The sequence below is a fragment of the Cyanistes caeruleus genome, chromosome 1, assembly GCF_971803275.1.
Source record: "Cyanistes caeruleus chromosome 1, bCyaCae1.hap1.1, whole genome shotgun sequence".
Lineage (NCBI taxonomy): Eukaryota > Metazoa > Chordata > Aves > Passeriformes > Paridae > Cyanistes > Cyanistes caeruleus.
This window is the reverse complement of record NC_141701.1, coordinates 42,965,593-42,992,905: the sequence shown is the minus strand read 5'-3', so window position 1 is coordinate 42,992,905 and position 27,313 is coordinate 42,965,593. Positions and strand designations below refer to the sequence as shown.

Sequence of the window (27,313 nt, the reverse complement as noted above, 5' to 3'; positions counted from 1 at the left end):
GACTATTTTTCTGGGTTGTTCACCAGAACTGACCTAGAAAAACAGCAATCTCTAGAATATAATTTACTGTGTACTTGTTGTGAAGTGGATACTACAGGTATCAATATAGATGCTTGCTTCCTTCTGAGTGTTAGACATTTTAATCAGTTCCTCCACTGTGTCTCAGCAATGTTTCCAGCTTGCATGGACATTTCTCTTGTTTTCAGAAAGCAAGTTCCCTGCAGTAATGACTCATGTTAAATTAGGATGAAGTACTTCAAATGCCAGTCAGGAGCAAGAGTGGGACAACACACAAGGTGATGCTGTTCTGCACTGCCACAGCAGGACAATAACAAACAAACACGGAAAAAAACATCTTGTTCTCAGGGTTTTGTTAAAAAACAAATGGAAGAGTGATGGCTTCTCTAACAGGCACCTGTCTGTCTTGCCTTACATAAGGCAGGAGCACCCCAGTTACAGCAGCAGCAAACACCCAAACACTGCCCTCACAGGTGAACCCTGGTGCCCACCAGCCTCCTGCCCCAGACAGACAGGGCTGGGACACAAGCCAGATGGGTCTGAGGTTTAGAGAAAATGCACTCTGCTTGTTCAAAGAGCAAGACAAGAAAACAAACTCCCCCAAACCTTCTGGATTGCTGTGTCTCTGTTAAAAAGCAGGGATATTTCTCATTGAATCCTGCAGGAACTAGCAAGCATCAGCTTACGTATTTCAGTTCTGAAGTTAGGCAATTTGATGGGCTCACAGGAAGGGAGCTCTGGCTGACACTTGCATAGTTAGAAAACACACATAGGCAGCCTCTGTTTGCCCACAGCACTGCAGAATACCTCCACTTCACTTCCCAAACTGTGTAAACCTCTTTCTGAATCTGCATGGACACATGGGCATGGGAGCAAAAACTGAGAACCTCTGCAGTACAGCTCTAAATTCCCACACAGTGGTGATTCTCATTTTAGATGGAGCCTCTTTCCCTCTCATCAATGGTGTCAGCTTAAAAATGTGGAATTGAAGAGGAGAGAATTCAGAAATTCTCTCTCAGAATTCATTGTGCTAGCTAGCAGTGGGATTCAAGTTTACTCCTGTCTCAGTTCCACACAAGACTACAGATATGATTGATTACATCTTCCCTACAAATCCGAGCCTGTGTTTTAAGTGCATGAAATAGTTTGAACCAGATGTCTTGCTACTTTGTACTATAACATTTTCACTGTCATTTTGCTCTCAGGGCAACAAATGTACAGCAAGGGGGAAGAAGAAAACCTTGGCAGAACTGTGCTTTGAGAAAAGACATAAGGATTGTCTTGAGAACTTTCCTTGTGCCCACTCTACCCTAAAAAAGTTATTATTACTAAAACATATAAGAAATCACTTTCATAAACCCACTGCTGCAGACATCTCATATACAAAACATGTAATAAAAGAGCTGCAAAACTGAGCTGGGCAGGGAAGCACTAAGCAAAGTTAAGTCCTGCTGCCTCCATATCATTGCCACTGGCTTGTCAGATGAAAAGCTGGTTTAACAAAGATTTTAGTCATCAGACCAAAAAGGCTACACCAAAACATTCAGGCTACAGAAGCTCTGTGGCATGGAGTCCTGATCCAGCATGAGTGCTTGACCCTGCTGTAGAAGTAGTAATTTTCAAAGGGAAAAGGTGTAGAAATCAAGGAGTCCTTTAATTCTTAAGGCTACTGCAGAATAAAGCCTCTTCTCTGCTGTTACTTTACACTCTACTTCCAGATCCCTCAAATAATCAAGAGACTCAATAGAAAGAAAAGATTACCAGGCTGTATTTATGCATTAAGAACTTTGAGTTGGGGACCTCTCCCTACACCCTCTGCAATTAAAAAAAAAAGGCCGAACTGAAACAAGGATCCTGATATTTCTAGAAGAGTGGTGAAATCCCCATTCCAGGGACTGTTGAATAATTCATGAAATCTCTACCAGCAGCCCATATCTACTTATTGGGAAAAAAAATCTGGTTGACTCTGTACAAGTAAGAAGTCAGTCAGGGTCTTGACATAATCCAGCTGCTAAGGTTGTTTCTGAAGGCTGTCTTTATTAAAAAATATATTAAAAAATATCCAGTAGCTGGACAGGAAGACAAAGAATGAAGAACTGTTTTTTGTCTGGCACATAGTTGAGTTTCTCTTTGGCAGCTTAAATGGTAAATGAACAAACTTCTAGTAAAATGAGGTTACTACAAATAATTTGGTATATGCCTGTCAACTGATGAAGCATTTCTTGAGATCTGGGAAAACTGAATAAATCAGAGAAAGCAAACAATCTTTGAGAAGAAATAAATAAAATTCAAGCCAAATTGTCTATGAAGATGTTTGATTCTCAGTCTACTTTTCCTCCTTTTTTTTTCTGCCTTTTTATTCAAAATTTAAAAAGCAACTCCCACTCTTATTATTAAGCTTTTTGTCTTGAAGTTTTCAACAGATGTTGCCAGGACTTTCATCACTGTAGGAAAATGTGTTGCATAGTGGTTGCTAGCCTTGAGAACACCATGGCAGTCATTTCAGTTGTTTGTTGATGGTACTGGCTTCTAAAAGCAGCCAATGGAAGTCACTGCTGTGCACAGAACCAAGTCTGAAGTGAACACACTGCCCACACCACTCTTTCCACTGGTCCAGTGAAAGAGCACCTTCAGGCAATTCAAAGTACAGCTCACTACCCCCAATCATAGGAGGGCCAAAACTCATGATAGTTTCTCTCAATCTGATTGCTTGAAAACAACCCTGCCTTGGCTTCAGACTGACTGTTTTAACAACAAAATTATAAAGATGGGATCAACAATCATCTTCACTTCAGCTTCCCTCAAAGACAAGTACAAATGAACGCAGGAGAACAGAAAAACAAACTTAAAAGATTTCAGGTTTTACCTCATCTTGCTGTGAGTTTAGTAGCTGTAGCTTCATGTGTTTCATATAAGCCATAGTAATGGGCATGTTGTAATCAATCATACTGGTCACCAAAGTTGGAGGTTTTCCATTATCTGCAAAAGAAAAAGTTATTATGCATTATATGTTAATTGTGGAGGCTATGTCAGCCTACTCTGCAGTCAAAGTCAAATGGTTATGTCATTTACCTCTAACTTTTGCATTTCCAAACGCTTGTAAACTGTACAATGGAAGTCTCCCAAAGAAAATGGAAAACCAAGATCAAACCCTGAAAATTGATGAGTTCTTCTACCCTAAATGAATACAGCCCATATACCCTATCTGTTCCCAATGCTTAAGCTCCCATACAAATATTTCCATGGCAAAATAAATTATTTCCTCCAGATAAAATCATCTTTCTATTGAGGGTGTAGATGGCATTACACTTCATCCTTAAGTGAAAGCAGAAGATTCACTACCTTCCAGCTTAAGTAAATGAGATGATCTGACTTACTGAACTGTTACAGTCTACCAAATTTATATGAACCCTCACTTAAGCTTAGAAAGTATAAATGGATATTAGAAATAAAATTACTTTACATCCCACTATTTGACACTAAAACTACCTTTATGATCTGCTCCATCTGGGTTTAAATGCATTCTTTTCTGGCACTCTGAGCAGCTCATTAGAAATCGTGTCACCGCTTCTCTCGGTAAGAAGGCATAGGTCTCTGAAATCTGAAATTAATAACAAAATATAGGTGTTATTATGTAAGCTGATTGAGCATGATTTAATAGACCTGATCATCATATTTCCAAATAAGGCACATTATCTTTTAATGCCAGGTAGTACAATGAAAGCATGTTCTGCATACTATGTAGGATTTCAAGAAACATCTCTCTAATCTGCCTACTTATCATCTAATGGCTACTAACAGCTGGTACTGAACAAAATTCCACTTTATCAAAAGGGGGGTTGTTTCCTGTTTACAATTAATTTCAAATTCCTTCCAGCAAAAAGATTCATACATAACAGCTATCCCACTGTGGAATGGTATCAAAAAAAGTTGAAGAGACCTTTTTTTAATAGCCAATACCAAAAAAAAAGAAAGCACTTTTCCTATGTGTTCTATTTGTTTTCTGTTGTAGCAACACATAGACAGATATAGGACTTAATGTATTAGCAGCAATGAAGGTTGCCTTACTGTTTTAACTTTGTACTTCAATGTTTTGTGAAAATATTCTTTAAAAGCTTGTGGTTTTGTACTTTGGAGAACCTACACTATTTTTACTAATGAAGAATTTGTGAACCAGTTGATTTTAGAGACTCTGCTTTACCTGGTAATATCTTGAAACAACAGATTTTAGTTGTTTCTCAGGTTCAACAAAATCATTGTTTCTAACCACACACTCACAAGCAGGCGCCAGAGGGATTTTTTTTCTGTTTTGAAAGGGAGAGGAGGAAGCAATTGTTACTGGTTTTAAAGATTGCATTCTCCCCACCCTAAAGGATGCATCTGTCTTTAAAGACATTTTGCCTTGCTGAAAAGAACCTGGAAGTTGGTGCCAAGCTGAAAATGAGCCAACAGCATACTCTCTGATCACAGACAAACATCTCCTACTGGCTGCTTTAAGTGCATAGACAGCAGATCAAGAAAAATTATCTCTCTACTCAGTGCTGGTAAGAAAGCAGCTGGAATAATGTGCCCAGGTTTCCCCTCACAGTTCACAGCTCCCCCCCACACTTCAAGAAGGCTACTATGAAGCAGGAGATGGCTCTGTGCCTGGCCAACATAGCAGCTGGAACCTAAAGGAAACCGTCAAGGAGAGGTTGAGGGAGATAGATTTCTTTCATATAGGTTATGAGGGAAAGAAACATCTAATTGTAGCCCACCACTGCCTGAAAGGTAGATAAAAATCTGTAGAGAAAAACTCTTTATAGTGTATAACCAGGGACAATAACAGTGGTCTCTTGGGACATTCAAACCAGACATCAGCAGAAACTCTTACACTCCGGTATAGTGGAGCAGCTTTATCAGATGGGTGGAGTTTGATGAAAACATTCAAACTTGGATTTTTTCAGTCCAGTAAAAGGCAAGTCCATGGCTTTTCTGTGATTCCTTATATATGTTTATGTATATACATGGACCAGTGCAAGTGTTGTAATGAATCTCTAGCCCCCTTTTTCCCAGCTATGGTGGCTGTCTTACTATGGAGATAATCCCTAAAGAAAGACCAATTCCCAGCAAGAGAAATTAAGAGGGTGAGTTGTTAATCTGCTTGTACTCCCCTACTGTAAAACCTACAGCAGGACTTGATTTCCTGTCAAGCACTATGCTGAGATACAAGTCTCAGTAGGAATTGAAGAAGAATGGAGATGGTGTATATGAAAGTGTGGCTACAGAAAGTTCACTATTTAACTGGATGTAAATGGGATTACATATTGCCCAAATCACTTCTGCCCCTCACAAGGGTTCTAAGAAGAGGAGGAATGGTCAGTTTTAACTTTCTTACACTCTTCCACTTGGCTTGTCACCTACTTAACCTGTCTTGAATCTTACATTTCCTAAAACTCCATGGACCAAATTTATTAGTGCCAGTATTTTTGAAAACAAGGTGGAGTTTAAATTAGTGTTTGTTGATGTGATGTGTGTCATGTCAATACACAGAAATGATGCATTATAAAATGAAAATGCAAAATATACCATCATGTTTATAACATTGGTTTTTAGGCTGTTTATTGTTGTTTTCCTATATAACAGAAATCTTATTGTGGAGGGAGAAGAGAATTAGCATAAAAGCAAATATTGTTCTGTGATGAAAATTGGCAAAGGTTTTTTTCTGGGCCTGAAACAACTTTTCTGAAAATTAAGGCACTAAATTAAGCCACTTTTGAATGGGAGGTCCTACTGAAAATATATTTTTAGATTATTTTTTCCTGTTTTTTATACCCACAGAACAGATGCTTATTTACCTTTCTAAACATGAAAACACTGGTTATATTCATGCTTTATGGAAACTAAAAAAAGAACCTAAAATCAGCTAGAATTTAGCATTGAAAAAATTGGAAAGTGCACATACACAGCAACCTCTCTCTTATAACATTTAACATGTTTAGCGCCGTGTTGAAATTAATGGAGCTTACCAATGGATTCATTAGTCCCCTGCATTTGATAGGAATGCTCCATTTATTCTAATCAAGCATCTCCGTCAAAATTCCAGTTCTGCTCAAACAAGATGAAATTCCTCCATGGAGAGAAAGCAAGCTAAGGCCCAGATTTGATAGGTATGCTCCACTGACTATAAGGGAACTGGGTTTTATGACTAAATTTGTCCACAGAGCAGATGCTCGTGTCTCCAACCTCCCACTGCAACACAGTTTTAAGGATGCCCTTCCCTAAATAACTCCAGATTTCACCAACTTCCTCCCCTGTTTATTTTATAATTTGAATCAATCACTGACATTCCTAGACTTCAGCCTGTATAAACTGGCATAACGCAAGAGGAGTCACATTAGAAGAGATTCATAAGGAGCATTACCCACAACATTCCTTATTCTTGCTGCCTGAATATACAGAAAAGGTCTCTCCAGCTTGCACTGCCAGAAAGCTTATGAATTGTCTCCCCCCCCAATAGTGCAAACCCTTTTTTTGCCTTTCATCTCTCCTTTACAAGATGCAGATAGCCACTTGCTTGTTCTGGCCAAGCTCTGAACCAGCTGTAGCTGAGAAATGCTCAACCAAATTAGCACAAGGCTGAACATAAAATCCTATAGTTCAGCTCTCAGTATAGTTTACCAGGTTGTGCACAAGACTGGACTGATATAATTCATAGAGCTGGCTTGCATGCAAGTGTTTCAGAGCACAACTGGAGGTCTGTGACACCTTCTAAGTAATTATACAGAAATACCTGAGTGGTCTGATTTCATCAGGAAAAATTGTTTCTGTTTTTTATTCTATCCAAAAGAAGGAAGTAATGACTCAGTCCTTGCTGATGCTGTATCCTCTCATTGCCTTAAGTAGCCCAGCTCCTAGCCCTCTTCTCAAGGCTATTAGCTAATAAAAAATGTAGCCAGACCATCTTTTTCAGTGATGTGTTATAAAAAAGAATATTTGATTGTTGGAAATCCATTAAAAAAAAGAAAAATAAAGGATGCACATGTTTTTACATTTTAAGAAAAAAATAAGCCAGAAAAAAGAAGTGGGGGATATTGCATTATTTACATCCATATTCTGATAAATCAGACTGGCATTTTTTGGGCATGACTTACAGGAAACTTCTCATGCACATGCCCATTCCAATCAAAGACCAATGATTGCTGACTTACCATACTGATAAAATTACTTGGATTGATTTAAAAAAAAAAAAAAAAAGAGTGTATTTTTCTCAAATATATAAGCTCTAGAAATATCCTTATGGGATTCCTTACTCTTAGTGTTTTTATTGTACATTAGTATATCTTCTGCTGCTTGTAGAGATGTGTTATCTCATAACTAGATGTATTCATGGATGTATTCATGGAGAAATAAGAAAACCAGCAGATTCTAGCAGGTTTGTGTTTAGGCATTATGTACTAGGTATAGCTATTATAGCCATATGCTTTTTTACATTGTAAAGATATATGGAGATGAAACAGAACTTCCAGAGCATTAAGCAAAAACTGCAAAAATTAAGCAAAAACACAGGTTTTGTTTCAGCCTCAGAAATTACAGGATACGGAGCAAGCATTTCCTAACAATACAGCCCATGCACATCTACATATATTTGATTTTAACTCTGAATTGAGAGGAAAATGAGTTGAACTGAGTGGCTTCAAAGTTTTTATGATCTTCACCATTAACAAAAAGTCTTTGGTATATTTTGACATATATGACTACATCAAAAACATGACCCAGCAATGAAAGCCTGTCTAGGCTTGTTTATCGGATCCCATGAAGAGCACAACTAGTACAGGCAAGTAATCCTCTACCTGAGCATGTAATCTGATTTACATTGGAGCTAAGCAATGATTGTCCTAATTGTCTGTGAGAAGCCTATTGCAGTCCTACTGCATCACTACAGGCAGAGAAAGCAAGCAAAGTTTCCTTTATGCTCTCCCATACTTAGATGATTTAAGTCCGGGATGTTGTGATGATGTAGCTTTCAGAGCTAAATTTTTGCTTGGAAAATTAACAAGTCCTAAACTGAAAGGCAGATTTTAGGACACATATGGCAGAGTAGGAAAGACAAGTGTGAGGAGAGGGAGTGAAATTTTGCAAGTGAACCTATTAACCTCTAAAGAATAACATGGGGGATGTATGTGTAGTCTGGAAGATACAATGTGTCAGAATGGAGATTTTGCTTGTGTTTTTATTTTTTTTTAATAAAGGAGGGTAAAGAGGGAAAAAGATGATCAAAAGAAGACTCCAAGAGGAGGGAAAGAGAGAGAAAGATAGGGATAGAGTGAAGATGATAATCTGTCCTGGGCCCACAGCCATCAAACCAGGTGGCAGAAATTGGTTTCTTGATGACAGGAGGATGAGCCAGCCAAGGGAAGCCCTCTCCTTTCCTCAGCAAGAGGTCAAAATAGAGGCTGACATAGGAAATCAGATTATCACTGCTGGGAGTTTTATCAAGAGCTCACTACCTCGCTACACTGTGGGAAATGCTGTTCCCTCATGTGCTAAACTTGCACTTCACAGCTCCCTTCCCTTCTCTCCCCATGCAGCAGAAGCTGCTTTCTGTGAGGGAAGCGGTGGGAAACACCTGCCAGTGGGACAAGTGCCAGGACACTGAACAGTCACCCTTTGCAAAGAAGCGGGAACAAGATCATAGAGTAAAAGTGCACGGGGCTTGGCTGCTTTGTCATGCACACAAGAATGGTGTGGATGCAAGAATTTAAGCATGCTAAAGGGCCCTGCACAAAGCTCAAGTTCTTTCACTTCCCCAAGGACAAGGTCTGTCCTGTACAGAAACCAGCCAAGCCCCAAACCTACTTTAGCGCTGCTTGATCAGGAAGGAGATGATGTTATCTCACAGTGAAACCTGTCAAAAAATTTCCCTGAGGAAAACACACTCATTGTGATATTCACAGGGGACTCAGAAGCACATTCCTGTTTTGGGAGGGAAAAAGAGTAACCCCTTGTTTCTCAGTCTCAGAAAGACTCTTATTAGGCTGACGGGAGAGATGGGAAGCTACTCAAAATCTTGATCCAAAATCAAGAAACATTAAACACTGAAACAGCTGGATGAGGCACAAAACCCCAGATATTGCCCCACATCTAAAAGACTCCTGTTAATGTCCCAGATGTTAGACATTTATGTACTACCTATCTGATGAGAGTCTTATCTCAAACTACTTTCCCTTGACACATTAGTACCTCCCCCATGTTCTACAAGCCTGCTTCTTCCAGCTCATCAGCTCAGTAGCTCTTTTTTCATTCATGGGTTGGGAGTCTTATTAACCAACCCATTTCACCTGCTCAGACATGACAACCCTCACTCACAATTCAAGTTCACTGCTGTAATGTTTCAAGGTTTTACACAGAGACTCACAGGCTCAACAGGGAGATATTAGATCATCTTTCATAGTTAAAATATTCAAGTAGAATATGTACATAGAATTAAAGGTGCTTAAGGTAGCTATGAGACTTACACACAGCTCTCAGATAGATGATGCACTTAGTTGTGGGAAAATCTATCCAGATATAACAGAAAGGTGAGGCACCTCCTCAATTGTTTAAATGAATGAAAATCTAACACCTTTTTAAGGATATTAAAACTAAGTAAGGAAAATCAAATTTATTCTGAAATATATGGCTTCATCACTTCATCTGGGTAGACAGTACCTACAGGCTGGGTGTGAGAGGTAACGCAGATGTTTTAGGTCGCCAGCCTCATCACAGACCATTTGTGCTTCTTGAGAAGTGTAATAAGGCTTTTTTTTATCTAGTTTGCACTGAATCACAGAGCTGTCCTGACAGCTTGAACCTGTTGCATCATGCTGCTACTGTAGCCACAACTTTTCCCAGTTACTCCCACTTCTGATATACCCCTCAGCACTTGTATTTAAGTTGTAGACACAGATGAATAGTTTAAATCAAGAAATGTAGTTCTACAAAGACATGGAAAGCCTGCTATGCACTTATTGCATGCCTTTCCCAAATCTACCAGATGGGTTCTTTTCCTGAACACTTCTCTCCCCTGCGTCCCCATCCCCAGTTTGATGCCACAGTTCTCCTTTCAGAGTGGGATGCCTATACAAAAATAACTCTCTGAGAACACAGAGTGAAAAGTATTACCCCAAAGCAAAGCAGTTCCTCTTAGACACTGAGGTGTGGCAGCAACTGCTGGCACAGATACCCCTGCGAGATCCCAGTACTTTCTCCTGACAACAGTGCCTGCATCAGCATTTCACTCCACCTCCTGCGAGGCCCAGCAGAGGACTCAGAGGAATGCAGGACAAGCATGGACCTCTTTGGGAATTACTATGTTGCCTTCCCCTGAGGAACATGCTCTTTTCACCTTCCGCATCTTCCTAGTCACCTGTGCCCCTGCTGGGCCACCGGCCTGGCCAGGCCTTGTGTCACATATCCTGTCTTTGTGAGAGAATTATCTCTCAGATCAAGACCTACAATGTTTTCCCTGCTTGTAAACTTCCCTGAGATCTGGGAAAATACCTGAGACTTAAAGCACCATGTTAATTATTCCTTCAGTCTGGCATACTTTGGATATGATTTAAAGTTCTTGGTTTAATTTTACATATGTAAGCCACATCTGGGTTATTTTCTGGTATAGATCTACCTACAGTTATGCTGGCAAGGAACACGGCACACCAATTGTACCTTGCAAACAAGTCAGGCATCCCAAATGAACACAAAACCTGACAGTTAAACAGGACACTCCTCCTGTTCTGCATATTTTCAAGGTTACTCTCCCACATCATATACAGAAAGTTTATACAACTCCCTTCTGGTCTTTTAGTGTGTAGAGGAGAAGAGAACGGGACCTTATTCTAAACCTAAATATTGAAGGACAGATGCTTTCCTAATTTATCTAGACAGTTTGTTCCAAAAATCCGAAAGTTTGAGCTTCATAAATTGCTGCCCCAATTAAAATAGAAAGGCTCTTTCCAGTACTCTGCTCTTTAAGAGGTCTCAAGTACCACATCCTATTTATCTTCCTGCACAGCGCCAGTGTAGGAAGTTCCACATAAATCAATCAGTTGTAAAAATATCATGCATTTCCACACAGTTAACATAAACAAGGCAGTTCAGATTCCCTGAGTTTTTCAAGTGTTCTGAATACATTTTTAGAGAGACATTCTGATGTATTTTAGCACTCTAGCACCCAGGGTGACTCTATCAAAAATTAAAAAGGCTCTAGCTATACCACATTTGTTACTCTATGTAAACACAAACAGTAGTTAATTAAGTCACCTTTGACAATTTAATTACCCTTCCAATCATTCTTGAGCGTATTCAAAACTTTGAGTGGAGCAAGTTCACTATTGAAAGTGAGATTCACACGGATATAAGAAAATTAATTACTTAAAATCAATATGTTGCAATTCTCAAGGGCTGTGCCATTAATTTTTCTGAAATACGTAGGTACTGAAAATCCATGACAGTATTTATGAACTTGTTCAGGAATTTTGTGCCAAAATTGTGGTGTTTTCTCCCCGTAATTTCTCTGTTAAAAGGTTTTGGTTATCCAGTGAGAGAACAGAAGCAATGTGACCATATGCCAGGGGTGAATTACAAATAGCAATTGTAGCATACAGTTTGTGAACCACATCTCCTATAAAAGTTCTTCACTCAAACCATTTGGTGAATACTTATGCATGATAAATACATGCAGAGATCTCAGGGATGATTCACTTCTGACATGTGAATAAAGAAACAAGACTAAATTAATCTTGTTCCAGATTCACTTAATGAAATTAAACCCCACCAAAGTACTTCAGTTTGATTTATAAAGCTTTTAGAGTATAATGTTTTGGGAGACAGTTACCTGAGATATTACCCTTTTCCTCCTTACAGTGCCACAGAGGAGGTAGATACTGCGTGGCTTCCTGGAACAGACTGACACTACAGCTCTTAATTTTACTAAAGGCATTTTCATGGACAGGTCCAGTAAAGGAGCATGCACTTCCCTGGATGGTCTGGTAGAGTTTGATGCCTGTTTACTTAACCTGATTTAACCATTACATCAGAATAGAGGACAAGAATTGAAATTTGTTTCTTCTGGAGTCTTTTTTACATTTTTTTAATATATGGAAATCTTTCAAAATTATATATCTGAATCCTGTCATGGGGAAAGACAACTCAATGCCCTTGATAAATTAATATATAATTAAATGCATACACAAATATTGCAGACTGATAATGACAAAGACTTACATTTGGGCATCCCTAATGATGCAACAGGCTCATGTCTCAATTGCAATAAAAGTTGACAATAGATGAAACTATGGTGTAGTTCTTCTCACTGAAGATACACTAGTCTTTCAAGCTATTCACAATAAACAAATTTCTTATCTGACCCGAAATCATGGGATTCTTACAGTAGTAAATATTATACTTGGCACACATTTGTGGGATGGTAACTTGAAGTACTGTATTTATAGCTGGCAACATTCCTTATAGCTGTATATTTTTCTAAGACATTTGTGACCTATACCTCTGAGCAGCCTATTGAGGTAAAACAAAATTAAAAGAGAAAGGTCAATGGAAAATATCACTTTTCTAATGCTTTCTGAAAGAGAAGACAAAGTATCAAAATGGCTGAGGTGCCAGATGAAAATTAATGTAGAGAGTTTGCATTAGTTCACTCTGAAATAACACTCCAAGCCTTACAAAAGCGCACACAGATGAAAGATGTCTTCATATGTCTGTCTTAAGGTCAATACCTCTGGGAACAAATTACAAGAAATTTTGCCAAGAGCTTATCCCACAACAAACCATGTGAAATAGCCTATAAATAAAATATCTGTGAAGGGATTCACAGATACAGAGAAAAGATTGCTATATTGGTGAAAAAAACAGTAATGGAAAAACAGCTGTTTCTTAAAATTGAAACAGAAACCTAGAGCTTCCCCATGTTCTGGTGACCTCTGATGAAAAACAGCTCACATAACTGCAGGCTGTTTTTAAGATGAAGAACTGTGTTCGGGGTGATAGGTCACCTCAGGGTCCTGTCCACAGCTCCCTGCACAGCTCCATCCCACTGGGAGCTGGGGGAGAGATGCCTTGGATGCCCTGCAGTCTGGCCAGGGGTGTGTGATGGGCCCTGGCTGGGCACCCCTGCTCTGCCCCCTGGGGCAGCCCCTGGTGCTTCAGCATCTGGAAGCAGCTGGGCAGGGGGGTCAGGATCAACATCTGAGTGTGCCTGGCACAACCACAGCCCCACATGGAGAGTTGGTCACCCGAATTCAGGCAACACCATGCATTTTAAGCATCTTGGGAAAGTGCAGCAAATGTTTCATTAGATCTCCATAAGGCAGCAAAGGGTTATATTTGTGTCACTAATCACAAAAGTTATTTATAGATATTTTAAGACTGTACTGATGCAATTAAAATTTTAGAAATAATATTTTCTCTCTGCTCAGCCAGTTTATGCAGGTATGGAAGGTGCCCCCTCACCACTTTCCTTATTGTACCTAGTGGTTTTCCAGCCCATTGAATTTAGGACATTTACAAGTTTCTATACCATTAAACCATTAGGTATTACTTAGTCTGTGGCAATAAACTATAAGGCACCTTCATTTATATGCTAAAATACAGCAATTCATTTAGCCAAGTTGTGACAATTCCTTCTAAGTCTTCTTTAACACTTTGTCCATTTAATAGCACTTAATTAATACAGAGCTATTAGAAAAATTGTGAAACCATTATAGAAATAGCAAATTCTCTTCTTGTACCAGAGAATCTCTAGTGAAGTCAGTGGATGTGGCCCTTATTACACAGCAAATGTGATTTCTAAACAACATGTTTCATGCATTAATGAAAGACCTCTGAAATCAATTTGAGAGTGAGGGTGTCAGTACTAATCTAGTTGGAAAAAAAAAATGCCCACGAATCTCATGCCATGTGATTAAACCCAAATAACTCACATTTTCAGAGATGCATGTTCACTTTTACCTGTTTGTTTTTTTTTACTTACTGCTTTATATGTTCTCTTCTGTCCAGCATGTTTTCTGATTTGTTCTCCATTGGGCCCAGTTTCAACATGCATGGAATAGATAATGTCAAAGAAATCTTCTACGACGGCCACCCGCCGTAGAGACAGCTTCTCATCTACCCCTACTCCATCCTGAAAAGAAAAAGAAAGAGAACAGAAAAAGTAAGGGAGACAAGATGAATAGATAAATTATAATAATCATGAGACACATTGTCCTTTTTTAGAAGGAAGTTAAAGACCCATTAATATCTGAAGATCACCCATCCTGCAAATAACAGACAAAGTATTGTAGGAAAGCTGTATGATCAGAAGGGTCACATAGACCCTTGCAAGCATCCCATTTTTCCAAACCAGGGCATTTGGCCTCCTGATAGGAAGTGATCTTTCACTCCAGTATTTAAAGAAACAAAACAAAAAGTATCTGTGCTTCTTTCTCCAAATGCACAAACACAATTCAAAGGCAGGAGCAGTCCCAAACGCATGTCACAAAAATGCATTATGTGGTTGTTAGTAAGGATGTAACAGCCCTTTTATTCTCTCATTCTCTTCCCACCAAATCTGTGCCTAACATTTCATAAAGGTGTTTAATAAAAGGTTTTAATTCAAAGAGATGACTGCAAGTATGAATACAAAAGAAGTTGTTATAAACAATTTGCCCCTGTGAAAATTGCTTGAAGACATACTATATGAAGACATACTACAATATGAGAAAAATGAAGGGATGTTTTAAATATTTTCTACTTTTGCACACAGATGTCCAGTGGGAAGAACTGGACAAGTGAGAACACCTAGCATCTGATTTTCAAAAGTGATAGTGCCACAGCAGCTAAAGACTTCTGAAAAGAAGCAACCCCTAACATCTCGGAAATTAACCAATGTGGTTCAGCTCCTGCCTTTTTAACAGAACCATCCACATGAGGTTTTGTTTGTTTTACAGCTGCCTATGGACTCAGTTCTAATGAAGGAGCAGGAACTGGGACATTTGTTTTTCCAGAATAAACATCTATCAAGCAGGTTGCAGTTTGCAATACAACACCAGTATATGAAGAATAAAATAAGAATGGCCAAATCACTTGTACTACAACACTGTATTCATATTTAGATCTTTGGAGCCAGCAGTATAACCTAAGATTCATTGTGCATTTTAAGCAATAACAGTGTTCCAAACTGAGTATACTTTATAATACCATTACTGCTCTTTTAATTCATGCCACAAAACAACTGACTTACATGGGCACTTCTATGACAAAACACATGCAATTATGGCTGCAGTGACCAAATAAAGACAAAGATGAGAAATTAAAATGTAGTTATTATGTATGACACTCCCACTTCCTTCCCCTGATCCTAACTTCTTGCTAACCCACTCCACTAAGTTTGCTGTATGTGGACAAACATGATTCATTTTTCTCACTCCCCCTATTTTTATTCCAGCCCACTTCAGTTTTTCATATATTTCAAAGAAAGAACCCAAATAATCCCAACAGCTCCAAAGAACCCCCCAGGGTGACATAAAGGAACTATGACACGTTCTTAGTAGCAATGGAGAAAAAGTCAATGCCTTTAGAGCATAACCTTCTAAATGTGCATTATTCCAAGTGATAGTGGGTTAGGAGGTGTTGATACACTACCAGCCAGACAGGTTACGCCCTGTCCTGCTCTACTCTGCCCAACTTTCTTCAACTTCCCTGCCCAAAGCTACATGGTCTCTTCCAATGTGTCCTTTATCCCCGGGAGACAGCTGGACTTGGGCAGAACCCTGGCACATGTGTGATGAGAGGACTGCCACAGTTCTGATGGAAATGACTGTGTTGAGGTTTCAAGATGGAAGAACATGAGGAATTTGCAGGGCAATCTCCACCACAGGTTAAAGTCTCAGATCCACTGGGAACAGTTGCTCTGAGAAACCTGCAAAGCTCCCAGCCCACGATCAGTCACTGACCACCAGCTCAAAAACTTTCTGGCATTGTGATGGGTTTTTGTTTAAGCATCATTATGAATTTGCTTGGTACTATCCACCACCATTGCCTACTATTTTTTTAAAAATTGCTTTAGAGGTAAGTCTGACATCAAATTCAAATCTTTGCAGCTTTAATCTTTAGGGGAATTCACATGTGAGCACTGTAGGGGAGCCCATCTTCAATCATTATTTTCTCACCACCCAAACAGCACAGTGGGATCCCTGATGATTTCAAACACTCTCGCTATGACGACAGTGTTATCTCACACTGCTTTCCAAATACTCAGAAGTTTATAGTGTTGATTAACTGACAAAGATTTAATCTGTTTATTACTAATGAGTTTTGTTTTATGAAATTTCCTATGAGGGAGATCTCTTTTTTAATTAGAAAAAAATGCATTACACCAATATTAATTTAAAACCTGAGATGCCACCTCAGCAGAGCTGACACATGCAAACATTATGAATACATTTAAAGAAGGAACTCAGAAATGAAACTAATTTTTCTGCTTTTGGTGGCAATAGTGTGCAGTGCTCTCTCTCTAATGGTCCTCCAACCTCTCTCCTCAGACATGGACACCCAAAGGTTGGGAGGTATGATCTGGGGGTGCTCCTGAAGGGTTATTTCTCCATGTAGCTGACTCAATCAACAGGTGTTGTTAGAACTTCTAAAAACACACAGAAGTAAAGTCTGCACAAATTATCATGATTTCTAATCGAAGTGCTAGAAAATTAATACAAACTTTCCCAACCTTTTCAGCCAAAAAGGGTAAGAAAGAAATGGTTTAAACAGAGTAGAAACTGCTTCAGAGGAAGGCAGGGCTATAATTCGATATCTACATCTAATTGTATCTATATGTAACTTTATCTAGTGGAGATTGGACATAACTAAGTTGGCTTCATCCTGCTTGGTGCTAAGACAATGAGGTAGACCTTGATTCAGAACACCTGCAGTGCTGCAGAAGGTGCCAAGGTGCTGAGTGAACTGTTCAGTTCATCCAGCAACACACAATGCTGGGCAGAGCTGCAAGCCTCAACTGCAGAAGTAATACACCACATGAGTAATTTGAATAAGGTAGCTACTTACTGACACTTTTCATATTCCATGATGACATCCCAATAGGTAAAAAGCTGGGCAAATGATAAAACCTCAAATCTCCATTTAAACCATGAAGTCTCTGAAGTGGACATAGTTGTATCAGGCTTTCTATGGCCATATGTCATACTACACTTTTATCCCAAAATTGTTATTTTATAAAGGCATTAAGAAAGCAGCTCTGCTTTATAAGCTGGCTTTGGATAAAAATTTTCACAGTGCCTAAGGGGACAGTTTTTTAGCCTCAACTAAGGCTAAAAAAACCTGAATAAGAGAATGCATTGTAATGCTATTCCCATGACTGAAAGGCTGTGAATTGTCCACAAGGGACAGGACAAGTAATAGGCTTAAACCACAGCACAAGAGATTTACATCAGACATTTGGAAAAACTTACTATTGATGTGGATAGTCCAGTACAGTAATAGTTTGCCTGGGGAGGCTGTGGGATGTGTGTCACAGGAGGATTTTGAGACCAGGTTAGGCAAATATTTGTCAGGAATAGTATGAGCAAATCCTGTCTTGGGTAGACTAGATATTAATTGAGTTTCTTCTTGATAGCTCTAGGAAACTTAAATACCACTTTCAAAGTGACATGGGCAGTAACAACTCTGGAATAGAAAGGAGGATATTTATAAATCACTGAGGTATTTTTAGGACTTTTATTCAGCATGGAAAAAGTCCAAGCCTCACTATCAAAAATTACTTAAGAGGGAAGCCTCACAGAATTCTTCAATTCAAGCATTGGACTTAGACTTTCAAACCTTTCAGGCCATTTCATCCATCTCTTTACAGCCATCACTGACGTGTGCTGTGCCATGGCCTAAACCAGTTGTCTCAGATGCCTCTCTGGCCAGCAGTGTGACAGACACTGACAGACTACATTCATCCTTATAGCTGATGGGCTGGTTTCAATCTCTATCAGCGAGATGTTACTTCATTTTATTCTTTGCATTACAGTTTTTCCTGTTTACTTTTGTGTTTATGTATATCCAGAGATCTTCCAATGCTCTTTGGATACAAATAAAGAAATGTTTCTTTTCATTTTCAGCACTACAAAATCCATTTGTACTCTGAGATTGGTTTCCTTTTTTTGTTTTTTAGATATCTAGACAAAGAATAAATTTCTGAACAGAAGTGAATTTTACAGAGTTGTGTACCACCCAGAAAGTGCTAAGGATCCCTTTGAACCAGGATGGTTGGGGAGACAGGCAGTCTCTTTTATTAAGGATGAATCTACAGGGCTTTTCAGAGTAAAGAAAGGAAGAAAGTTTGCTAGTAAAGTGAATAGATAAAACTCTTAAGCAGCAAAAATACCTATTAAATAAAAGGTTGTCGTTTTTATAGTTACTTTGCAGAGAAGAAAAAAATTTAATACAAGCCTTTAAAATTAATGCCACTGAAACAAAAGTGCTTGTAATTGCTTGCTTGAGAATAGCTGCCCCATCTCCTGTTGAAATTTCTAGGAGGAAATAGGTTTCATAAAACACCCTCTTGCTTTGTGAATGAATATAACTATCGGCATCCTGACTGTGTGTTTGAAAAATATTCCTATAAAGACTTGATAGACGGAAATAGAAAATAAAAGGAAAGTCTTGGTTGGTAGTTTTATAGAAAACGTTCAGGTCTATAAAAACCTCTGTTGTAAAAGCATCAAAGCCAGAAGCACCTACAAAACATTAGAAGTAGATGCAACTAACAATGCACCTAAATATTTCATTACATAATATAAATCACATATAAATCACATATAAATCTAAGACTGCTTTGAATGGAGAAATATGATGTGTAACATTTTTCTCATATAATCTGTTCAGACAGCAGCAGAGTTAAAGCACATTTATGTCCCCACACCTCTGCTGACTTGTATCACATTTTGAATTTCCCCTGGATAAGAAGCAAAGTCTTTTGCTGACTGAAACACTGTACCCTTAATGAACAAAAAGTTTAGTTCATAGCCCTATGCATTGTTAGTTCATTCATAATGAGCTCCTGACATGATTGTATGTAGATTTTTTACTCCCCCTGGGTTCAAGATAGGAAAATTTTGTATGGAAAATGTTAGGAGGAAGCAATGGTGGTTGATGTATAACATGAACCCTATAGATTATTTCTGTCTGCAGAAATAATTGAAAACAAATAAGCAATTGAAAATCCCATTGTACATTATTTCCTTTATCTGCTTGTTCAATAACTGTAAAAAATATTGATATTTAAAAATAGGGATGAGTGTTTTAGAATGCCTCTTACTCCCATAGAAATGACCAAATTACTTTAATCAGCCCATGTATTTGAACTCCTGGGTTATGAGTACATCCATTTGAATATCTGACTCATTCCTGTCAGCACAGTGAAAATCCACAAAAGACCAAAAGTTATTAGTATTTTGAAGCTATTATTAAGTAATAAATAAACTGGTCACTTCTATCCAGTTCCAAATGGAAAGTGTCTATAATAGCAAAATTTGAAATTTACAGTTTCTGTTCCACATTATATCATGTTTGAACAGCAAATCTCATTTTTTACCAGCAGATGGAGACAGGAAAAATCAGAGTTATATTAAAACAGATACACACCAGAACCATTTCCAGCTGACAAATTCTCCCTTTAGAAAAAACATACACTACAAGAACTAAACAAATAAGCTAGGACATGGCAGCAATAAGTCAAATTAATTGTAGAGATAGATCATGAAGACAAAGAGAATTAAAAAAAGTGAAATAAAATGGGAAATTAATTTACCCTTTGAGATGAGAGATTAAACTAAACAACAGACACAAAGTTTTGGTGTGTTATGAAAGCTGTAGGTGCCAGAAAGTCCTCTTACTGGACTGGTTTGATAGGTGAGTTCAAAACAGCCAATACACAAAATCAATAGTGAGCAGAAGTCCCCTTCTCCTTTATCTCTTGAACTGTTCAAGATGAGAGGAAAAGCATCAAAGCCAAATCTCTGTCCATAACCAGTGAGGGGTGAATGCTGGGTGCCATTTAAGTCTAAAATATCCTACCCAAAAAGGCTGTCCCACTGAGTCGTTTCAGGTGAGGCCATCATCTGGTGTGGATCATTCGCACCATTAAATAAAGCTGTAGCAAGTAGAGAGAATGAGTTGTGAAACTCAACTTGCCAGCTTCCTGTAGAAGGAAGGTCTGTCACCTGTCCTTCCTTGAATCATGGTAAAATAGGCCTAGAGATTATTTCATCATACACAAAATATTTTCAAAGGTATTTTCAGAAGTTCCTTTGGCATGAATAGGATAATAACCTGGCCAGTGGTCTCTGAGATAAGTATTTAATGCTCTTTACATATTAAAGGGCAAAAACTTTTCTTCCTTATCTTTCCTCAGAAGTGTATATGGATGGCAAGAGGCAGAAACTGATGCACAGGAAGTTTCACCTGAATATGAGGAACAACTACTGTGCAGTGACCATGCACATTCATGATATGAACAGATTGGCCAGAGAGGGTGTGGAGTCTCCCTCACTGGAGATACTCAAGAACCGTCTGGATGCAGCCCTGTGCTGTGTGCTTTAGGATGACCCTGCTTGAGCAGAGAGATTGGACCAGATGGCCACAGTGGTTCCTCCCAGTCTGACCCACTTTGTGGCTCTGCAAAAGGGAGATCAGTGTGAGTGCAAAAGATACTTGAACTAAAAAATGTAGTGCGTGTAAAGACTCTTGCATCTCCTACCAAAAACAAGCATGGACATGGGAAACCAGAGGTAATTTCAAACAGATGTCTGCACTCAGAGCCTTGAAGGAATTGCAGGAAACCCTGTGAGGAACACAGGACAGGCAGAGCCCTGGTTGCAGTTCACTCCAGTTAAGAGTTGCTTCTTAACTGAGGTCTGAATAAACTTTTCCCTCAGCACCTGATATTTTTTTTCCTTTGATGTTTAAACATTTACACAATCCTTCTGACCAAAAGTGGGTCAGAAGCTGGGTCAGACATCACTGTGAAGTCCATAGCTGCAAGCTAACCAAATGCCACAGGCTGAATCTCCCTCAGCAAGCGGGGCACCACAGGAGCAGCACATCTGTGGGGCAAAGCACATGATACCAAGGAGCTCATGCCACACCATAAGCATTTCAGGATATCTCTAACCTGGACCTCTGCAATGGACACAGTTCTGGTCACAACCCAGTAGGTGCATGTCTATCAAATTCCAGATTTCTTTCACTAAAAGGGGTCTGTTTATATACTGAAAAAGTATTACACTGTCAAACAAAGCCCAGCAAGCATGGTCAGGAGCTTTGTTCCAAAGACATACTCATTTTCCAAATTAAAATGCCAATAAAAAGGCAGACATAGCTTCCTTGATAAGGCAACAAGACTGGATTTTTCATACAAACATATTGTGATGAACATTATGCAAAATTATGAGAAATATATGTAACTATCTAGCTCATGTGGCCCTGGTGTGACTCAGGAGATCAAAAAGAAGTTGAACAAACACTTATTCTCAGAGTCTTTATTTGCCACATTACTCCTTCTACATGTGTTCCTCTCTAGCAAATTCCTGCCTACTTATCATGTTAAAACAACAGATGATGCTTCCATCATTACATGCAGTCTGTTATCAGCTGGCCATTTTTCTTTTATTTTTTGACAGAGAAATCAAATTAATGCTCTATTCTGTCTACAAAAGTTTGTTGACTTTAGTATGGGGAAAAGTAACCCAGGCACTACATGCACTACATGTATTGAGTGAAATGTATGTGACAATTCCAAACCAAAGCTAGAATTGGACAGAGCCAGAGGAAGAGCACATATAACACCTGCAGGGGAATAGCAGTTTGCATTTTAAAGCTGAAAAATTATGGTCAATTTGTAATAATAACAACAGAAATAAAAAAACAAAATCAGCAAATGGTAAAAGAAAGCAATTTCTTGAATTAAAATTTTTATTAACTTGAACTTAACTATAATTTACTTACAAATTCTTAATTTTGAAAAATTGCCTCAAAATAATTTCTGATCTTAGGATGTTTCAAAAGAGTTTTTTCTGAAGCTTATATTTTAAGAGCAGCAATAACTATTTCTTTTTTTGATAACCAAATTGTATTATTTCCTGTTCCTTGAAGGATACTGTCTCTTTTCTAATGGGTTAGGATTCTATTAGAAAGAATTAAGTTTTGGCTTTGAAGTTAATTTTTTTTTTAAATACTCCTGACAGGTCTGGAAACATCCAGCAAACTTCATTTGCCCTCTTCAAACTCGCTGTTTGGTAAGCAGCTGAGACCTAATAAACCTAGCTTGTTCATCAAGGGTAACTGAACAGAGAGCCAAATATAAATGAACTTTTTTTGTTTAAGTTCACATTCATGACCAAAGTTTTAATGCATGTATTCCTTCTTCATGGCTCATTAAAGGATTCATCTAGGTATAAGGATTTTCTACCAGAATTTTCTGTAATACTGTGAATTCTAAGAAATTGCAGATTTTAAGCTTAAAAAGCTGTCAACATTTCAGTTCTACCACAAGATGAAAGCGCGTGAAAATTTATCCCATTAAAGTAACATTTTATTCTTTTACTGAAAGTAAAACTGAATATAGAGATAAGTATTAAGATAACTATAAGATTTCTCCTACGACACTAAAAAAGTTTCAAATAAGATATTCTGAGGCTGGAGGTAATCTTTCTGTGTACAGATTTCTTCAGCTGTTGAAAAAACAGTAAACACACCATTAGACTAAGTAAAAAAATTGAAGGATAACAACTCACTGAAGCACAAGTGTCCACTAAGTGTATGAATACTGAAATGACATGGTCTTCTTCATGTCTTTCTACTCTTCATACATTTTATCTGATAATTATGTCTGCCAAGCTGTAAACAGTTGCTCCAGGACTTTTCCAGAGAAGACTGCAATGCCAAGCTAAATGCTTGGCAGGGGAACTGCCTTTTCAATCTCACAGCTAATCTGGAAGGGTCAGCTACTCCTGGTGAGTGTTTTAAAAGGAAGGGACCTCAGCTCCCCACTCCAACAGCTCAGCACACTGCACAGTGATTTCCATGAAACTTTGTTTCCAAAAGTTTGTAGCAATTATAATACATACAAAACTTAGTTTTACTTTAGTCTCAAGATAGACAGTTCTTTGTATCTGCTGAGCACGAAAAGATTTGCTTTTCCTGAATAAGGGTAAAAGGATAAATCAACTAATTCTCATCATTTTTTTTTTTTTACTGTAGGGGGTTTTAAAATGAATGGGTGTGAATCCTAGTGTGGGCCTGCTTAGTATGTTCAGGGTTTTTTTCCTAAATTATAAGATCAGGTATTGTCATCAGCTCAGCAAAAAGAAATGGGCAAGCTACTAATTAAATGTTAACTCTTAACAATCTGTCATGCTCCAAAAATGAAAAATGGCTCAATTATAATTTAAAGTGTGTTATACTTTACAGGTATTCAAGCACTAGGGGAATGCAATGTAGATCTATAATGCCACCTTTTTTCAGACTGATGAAATGCAACTACTGTACACCAAAAGTAACCTAACACTAAAGTGAAGCTTAAATAATAAGAACTCATTACCCCAAAGTGCTGCCTGTGAAATTATGTATATTAAATATATATATTTCAAAATTATAGTCCAAATACTCGTAAGCCTCTGATGTAAGGGTGTTGGCAGAAGGAGCTTTTTTAATACATAATGTGAAGTGCAAGTGCCAAGTGTTACATACTGCAATGAGATGCCAAAAACATACCACACCACAGATCAACCCCACACAGTGACAAAACTTCTAAATAAAAAAAATTGCTTCAAAATCCAAGTTAACTGGTAAAATATTTCAAAAAGTCGGGGAAAGAGGATGAATCAGAGGGCTGCTGATGGTATATAGTGTTTTTGTGTCCAGGTTTCTGCCTGCAACTTCAGCAAGGGCTTTTGTCCCTAAAGTTACTTCCTCCTTCAACCTGCTGTCTATGGCAAGGAATAGCCTTGGGGTGGCAGGGAGATGAAATGTGTGATCTAATCTCTCCATCGATGATTCTGCAACAGCTGTTCACTTGCTTATACAAAATGAGTTCACGGTCTCAGCACAGCTCCCAGAGGACAGCTGTCTCCATCACCAAAACCACTGCTACAACAGCCCATTAGGTGCCATTAATTGGTAACCTCATTAACATCATCAGTAAAGACACCGGGGATCAGATTTTAAGCTGCACTGGTGCTGTACAGGCTGCTTAAGGTATGGAAAACATCAGTGGCTTTGCACAACCCGTACAAAGCTTTGGTGCTGATACAGCCTAAGCACTGGCACAGGAGCCTCACTTTCAAGGCCAAGTGCAGAATGATGACAACTGTCCCCAGCTCCAGTGCCAAAGGGGACAGGAGTCCCCAGGGTACCCATGTTCCACACATGGCCTGGTTCTCTGACTGCACTGCCAACATACTTCCCAAGCTGCTTGTTGCAGGGAGCAAAGAGGTACTTCCCAGACTAAACATTCCTGGAGTACAAATTAACAACCTCTACCAGAGATCCCTCTAGATTTCTGCAAGGACAAATGAGCAGGGATTATGAAAGGGCTCTCTGTAATTGCACAGGTAATGTTAGCTGGCCAGGGACAGAGGCCACTGGGGACTCAGGGTCATATCAGTACAAGCAGAATGCAGGGTCACTGACTTCCACCTGTATGGGGTCTCAGCGGCAGCTCTGTGTCAGCCCTGATGACATACAAACATAAGCAAATTAGGAACTGTAGGGGTTAGGGTTGGTTCTCAGATGTAGCAGCACAGTACCCAGAAAAACCAGGCAAAATGTTGGATATACAATCTCTCTACCAGGTTTGAAACATAAGCAGTAAGTATCATGAGAGATATTGGCAATAAGTTTTTGCTGTAGCTAGCAATGCCATGAGCCAAATATCTAACTGTGTTCTTAAGGCAAATTCTTCATGGAGGGATGTAAAACTTTTCTTTCCAAAAAGACAGGAAAAAAACAGAAATATTTTCATCCTCCCTCAGACCTAAGAGAAGGCTTGTACCCTCAAAAGTATTACCAAACTAAATTAATTGGTAAATAATGAATGTTCCTTTTTTTTTTGTAAAGTTTTGTTAATATTTGTATGTGTGTGTACAGATCAGGTTTTATGAAATTACCTCAGCAGACTTATGTGGGGCTCTTCAATAGCTTATTTGTTGAGTTTTTCTTTAGTTAAATTACATTTCCTCAATTCTATCACTTTTTTCACTCCTGCAACACTTTTCTCTCCTGGGTAACCTAGGAAAGAACAATTGCCAGATGGAAAAAAAAACTTGTGTTTCTGTGAGGAAGCACTATTTCAGAGAATCAGATTATTTACACCACTTTTTTTCCTTTTCTTCTTCCTCCCTTCTTCAACCATAAACAAAGCCTACAGCATGAAGAGGCCAATCCTTGCCAGCAGAACCAAGTTTTGAAAAACACTGCTCAACCATATGTTCAGTCCTGACCAGCGTGATAGTTCGGAAGCTGACATCTGCAGATGGGGAGTTCATACCACCATTCAGCACAAACATGCTGCTACTGTACACTGAAGTCAATATTAGCCAGACTTTGCTTAGGAGAAATCTTCAACACTCATCTACAGTTTCACCTTGCCAACTAATTTTTGTTACACTGATGTAAATGAAATAGATATAAAAAGAACCTCAGATAAAAATGGTGGCACTGATTGAAAAAGGGAGTCCTTGGGAATTGTTTTGGTAATCTCCTTTAGAAAGAAAACACTTCTGTATCAGATATTACATTGAAGCTGTTGGTATAATAGAAAACACTTGCTAATGTTACATATGATGGACCTCCATGAAAGCCCACTAAACTCTTATTTGGCCTGTAGGGTTATGCACTACGAGGATACAATGACCTCAAACAGTCCCCTCGACTTCTTTGAAGACCCAGTTAACTCAGTTTTTCCCTGAACAAGGTATATCAAACTTGCAATAAGCATTATATGAACCAAAGTCTTCCTTGCCCTTTTTGACACCCTTCTTAAAGAAGCTAGAATACTCTGCTTAAATGCTTGTGGGAGTGACATTGGTTCTTCTACAGAAGCACTAAGATAAAATGCATTTTCCCTGCTACTTTTACTTTTTCTACCCCTAGCTCTACTCTCATTCCATCTGCAGCTCTTCATGCAGTCCAAACACTTCTTGCAGGGCTTAAACAGATTTATGGCTAGCAATTTCCACAGGGACTCTGTGCATGTTCTGTCAGGCATGCTCAGGCACCAACACTCATCAGAGGGCTGGAAATCAAAATCTGTGTCAGTTGTGCCACTGGCTGTAAAATTCCATGAGTTCATGTTTGTTGGGTCCCTCATTCAGGCCTTTATTGTATAGCAGCACCCTTCTTCAAAAGGCTCTATCTAAAGCTGTATGAATATTCTTTAAAATCTTTTGCAGTCTTATATGCACATCTACCATCAATTATTAAATGGGAGAGTAAATGGATTCATTTTCCTTTATAATGTTGCTCTGAAACTGAAACGGACAATGTCTGGACTGTAAAATCATAGTAAAAGGAGGTTAGATGCCCAGTTATATGACTTTTACTCAGAACTTTTCCTGCATCAAATTTGGAGCACACCTGAGCAGCAAACAGTTCAAAACAATGCTAACTACAACACTGACTTTGCAAATTCTGGTCTGTTAAGTAAATTCAGCTTCCTAATTTTTATAGATACTATTTCTATAACTAATTTCTCTTTAGTGTAGATAAAAGGTACATCCCACTTCTGATCACTAATGATGCTGCCCACCACCCCAATTCTATTTCCAACAGAATTAAGGGAACAGACAAATAATCAAGGGGACCATTATTACCTCAACAGTTCTGCAAGAACTGGTGTTTTGAATAAGTAGGTAACCAGATTTGCCCAACATCTGATGCATGATGAAAGACAGGGAATTTGCAAGCTGAAGACTCCCTATTAATGAGATGTTTGCAAGTCTCTGCCTTAATCCAGGCATGCCCATGAATTTACTACCATACACTAAGCTTTGCACATAAGTTTATATAAGATATGATGTGATATGTGATATATGATATATGATATATGATATGATATATAATATTAGTATACATATAGTACAGTTGATGAAAGAAAAGCTCCAGATTAAATAGTCTGTTCTGTCTAATAAAATTCATGCTTATTTTGTTATACCTACAATGGGTAATATGCAAACTATACAAAGCTTTGTAATTAATAGTACAGTTCTGTGCTCAAAACATGAACCAA

General features: G+C 38.5%; 1 protein-coding gene across 17 annotated transcripts in view; it reads right to left on the bottom strand.

The window, feature by feature from the left end:
- NOL4 (nucleolar protein 4) overlaps positions 1–27,313 on the bottom strand; it is a 187,709-nt gene that overhangs the window by 138,202 nt on the left and 22,194 nt on the right. For 16 of the 17 annotated variants that reach the window (XM_086889123.1, XM_086889106.1, XM_086889113.1 and 13 more), the window contains 3 exons: positions 14,024–14,173; positions 3,508–3,619; positions 2,885–2,997 (listed from right to left, as the gene is read on the bottom strand). In XM_086889123.1, the coding sequence (XP_086745249.1) occupies positions 2,885–2,997; positions 3,508–3,619; positions 14,024–14,173 (375 nt within the window). Of the gene's footprint in view, positions 1–2,884; positions 2,998–3,507; positions 3,620–14,023; positions 14,174–25,193; positions 25,315–27,313 lie in introns of all 17 variants that reach the window. The other variant, XM_023921179.2, reaches the window with a different exon arrangement.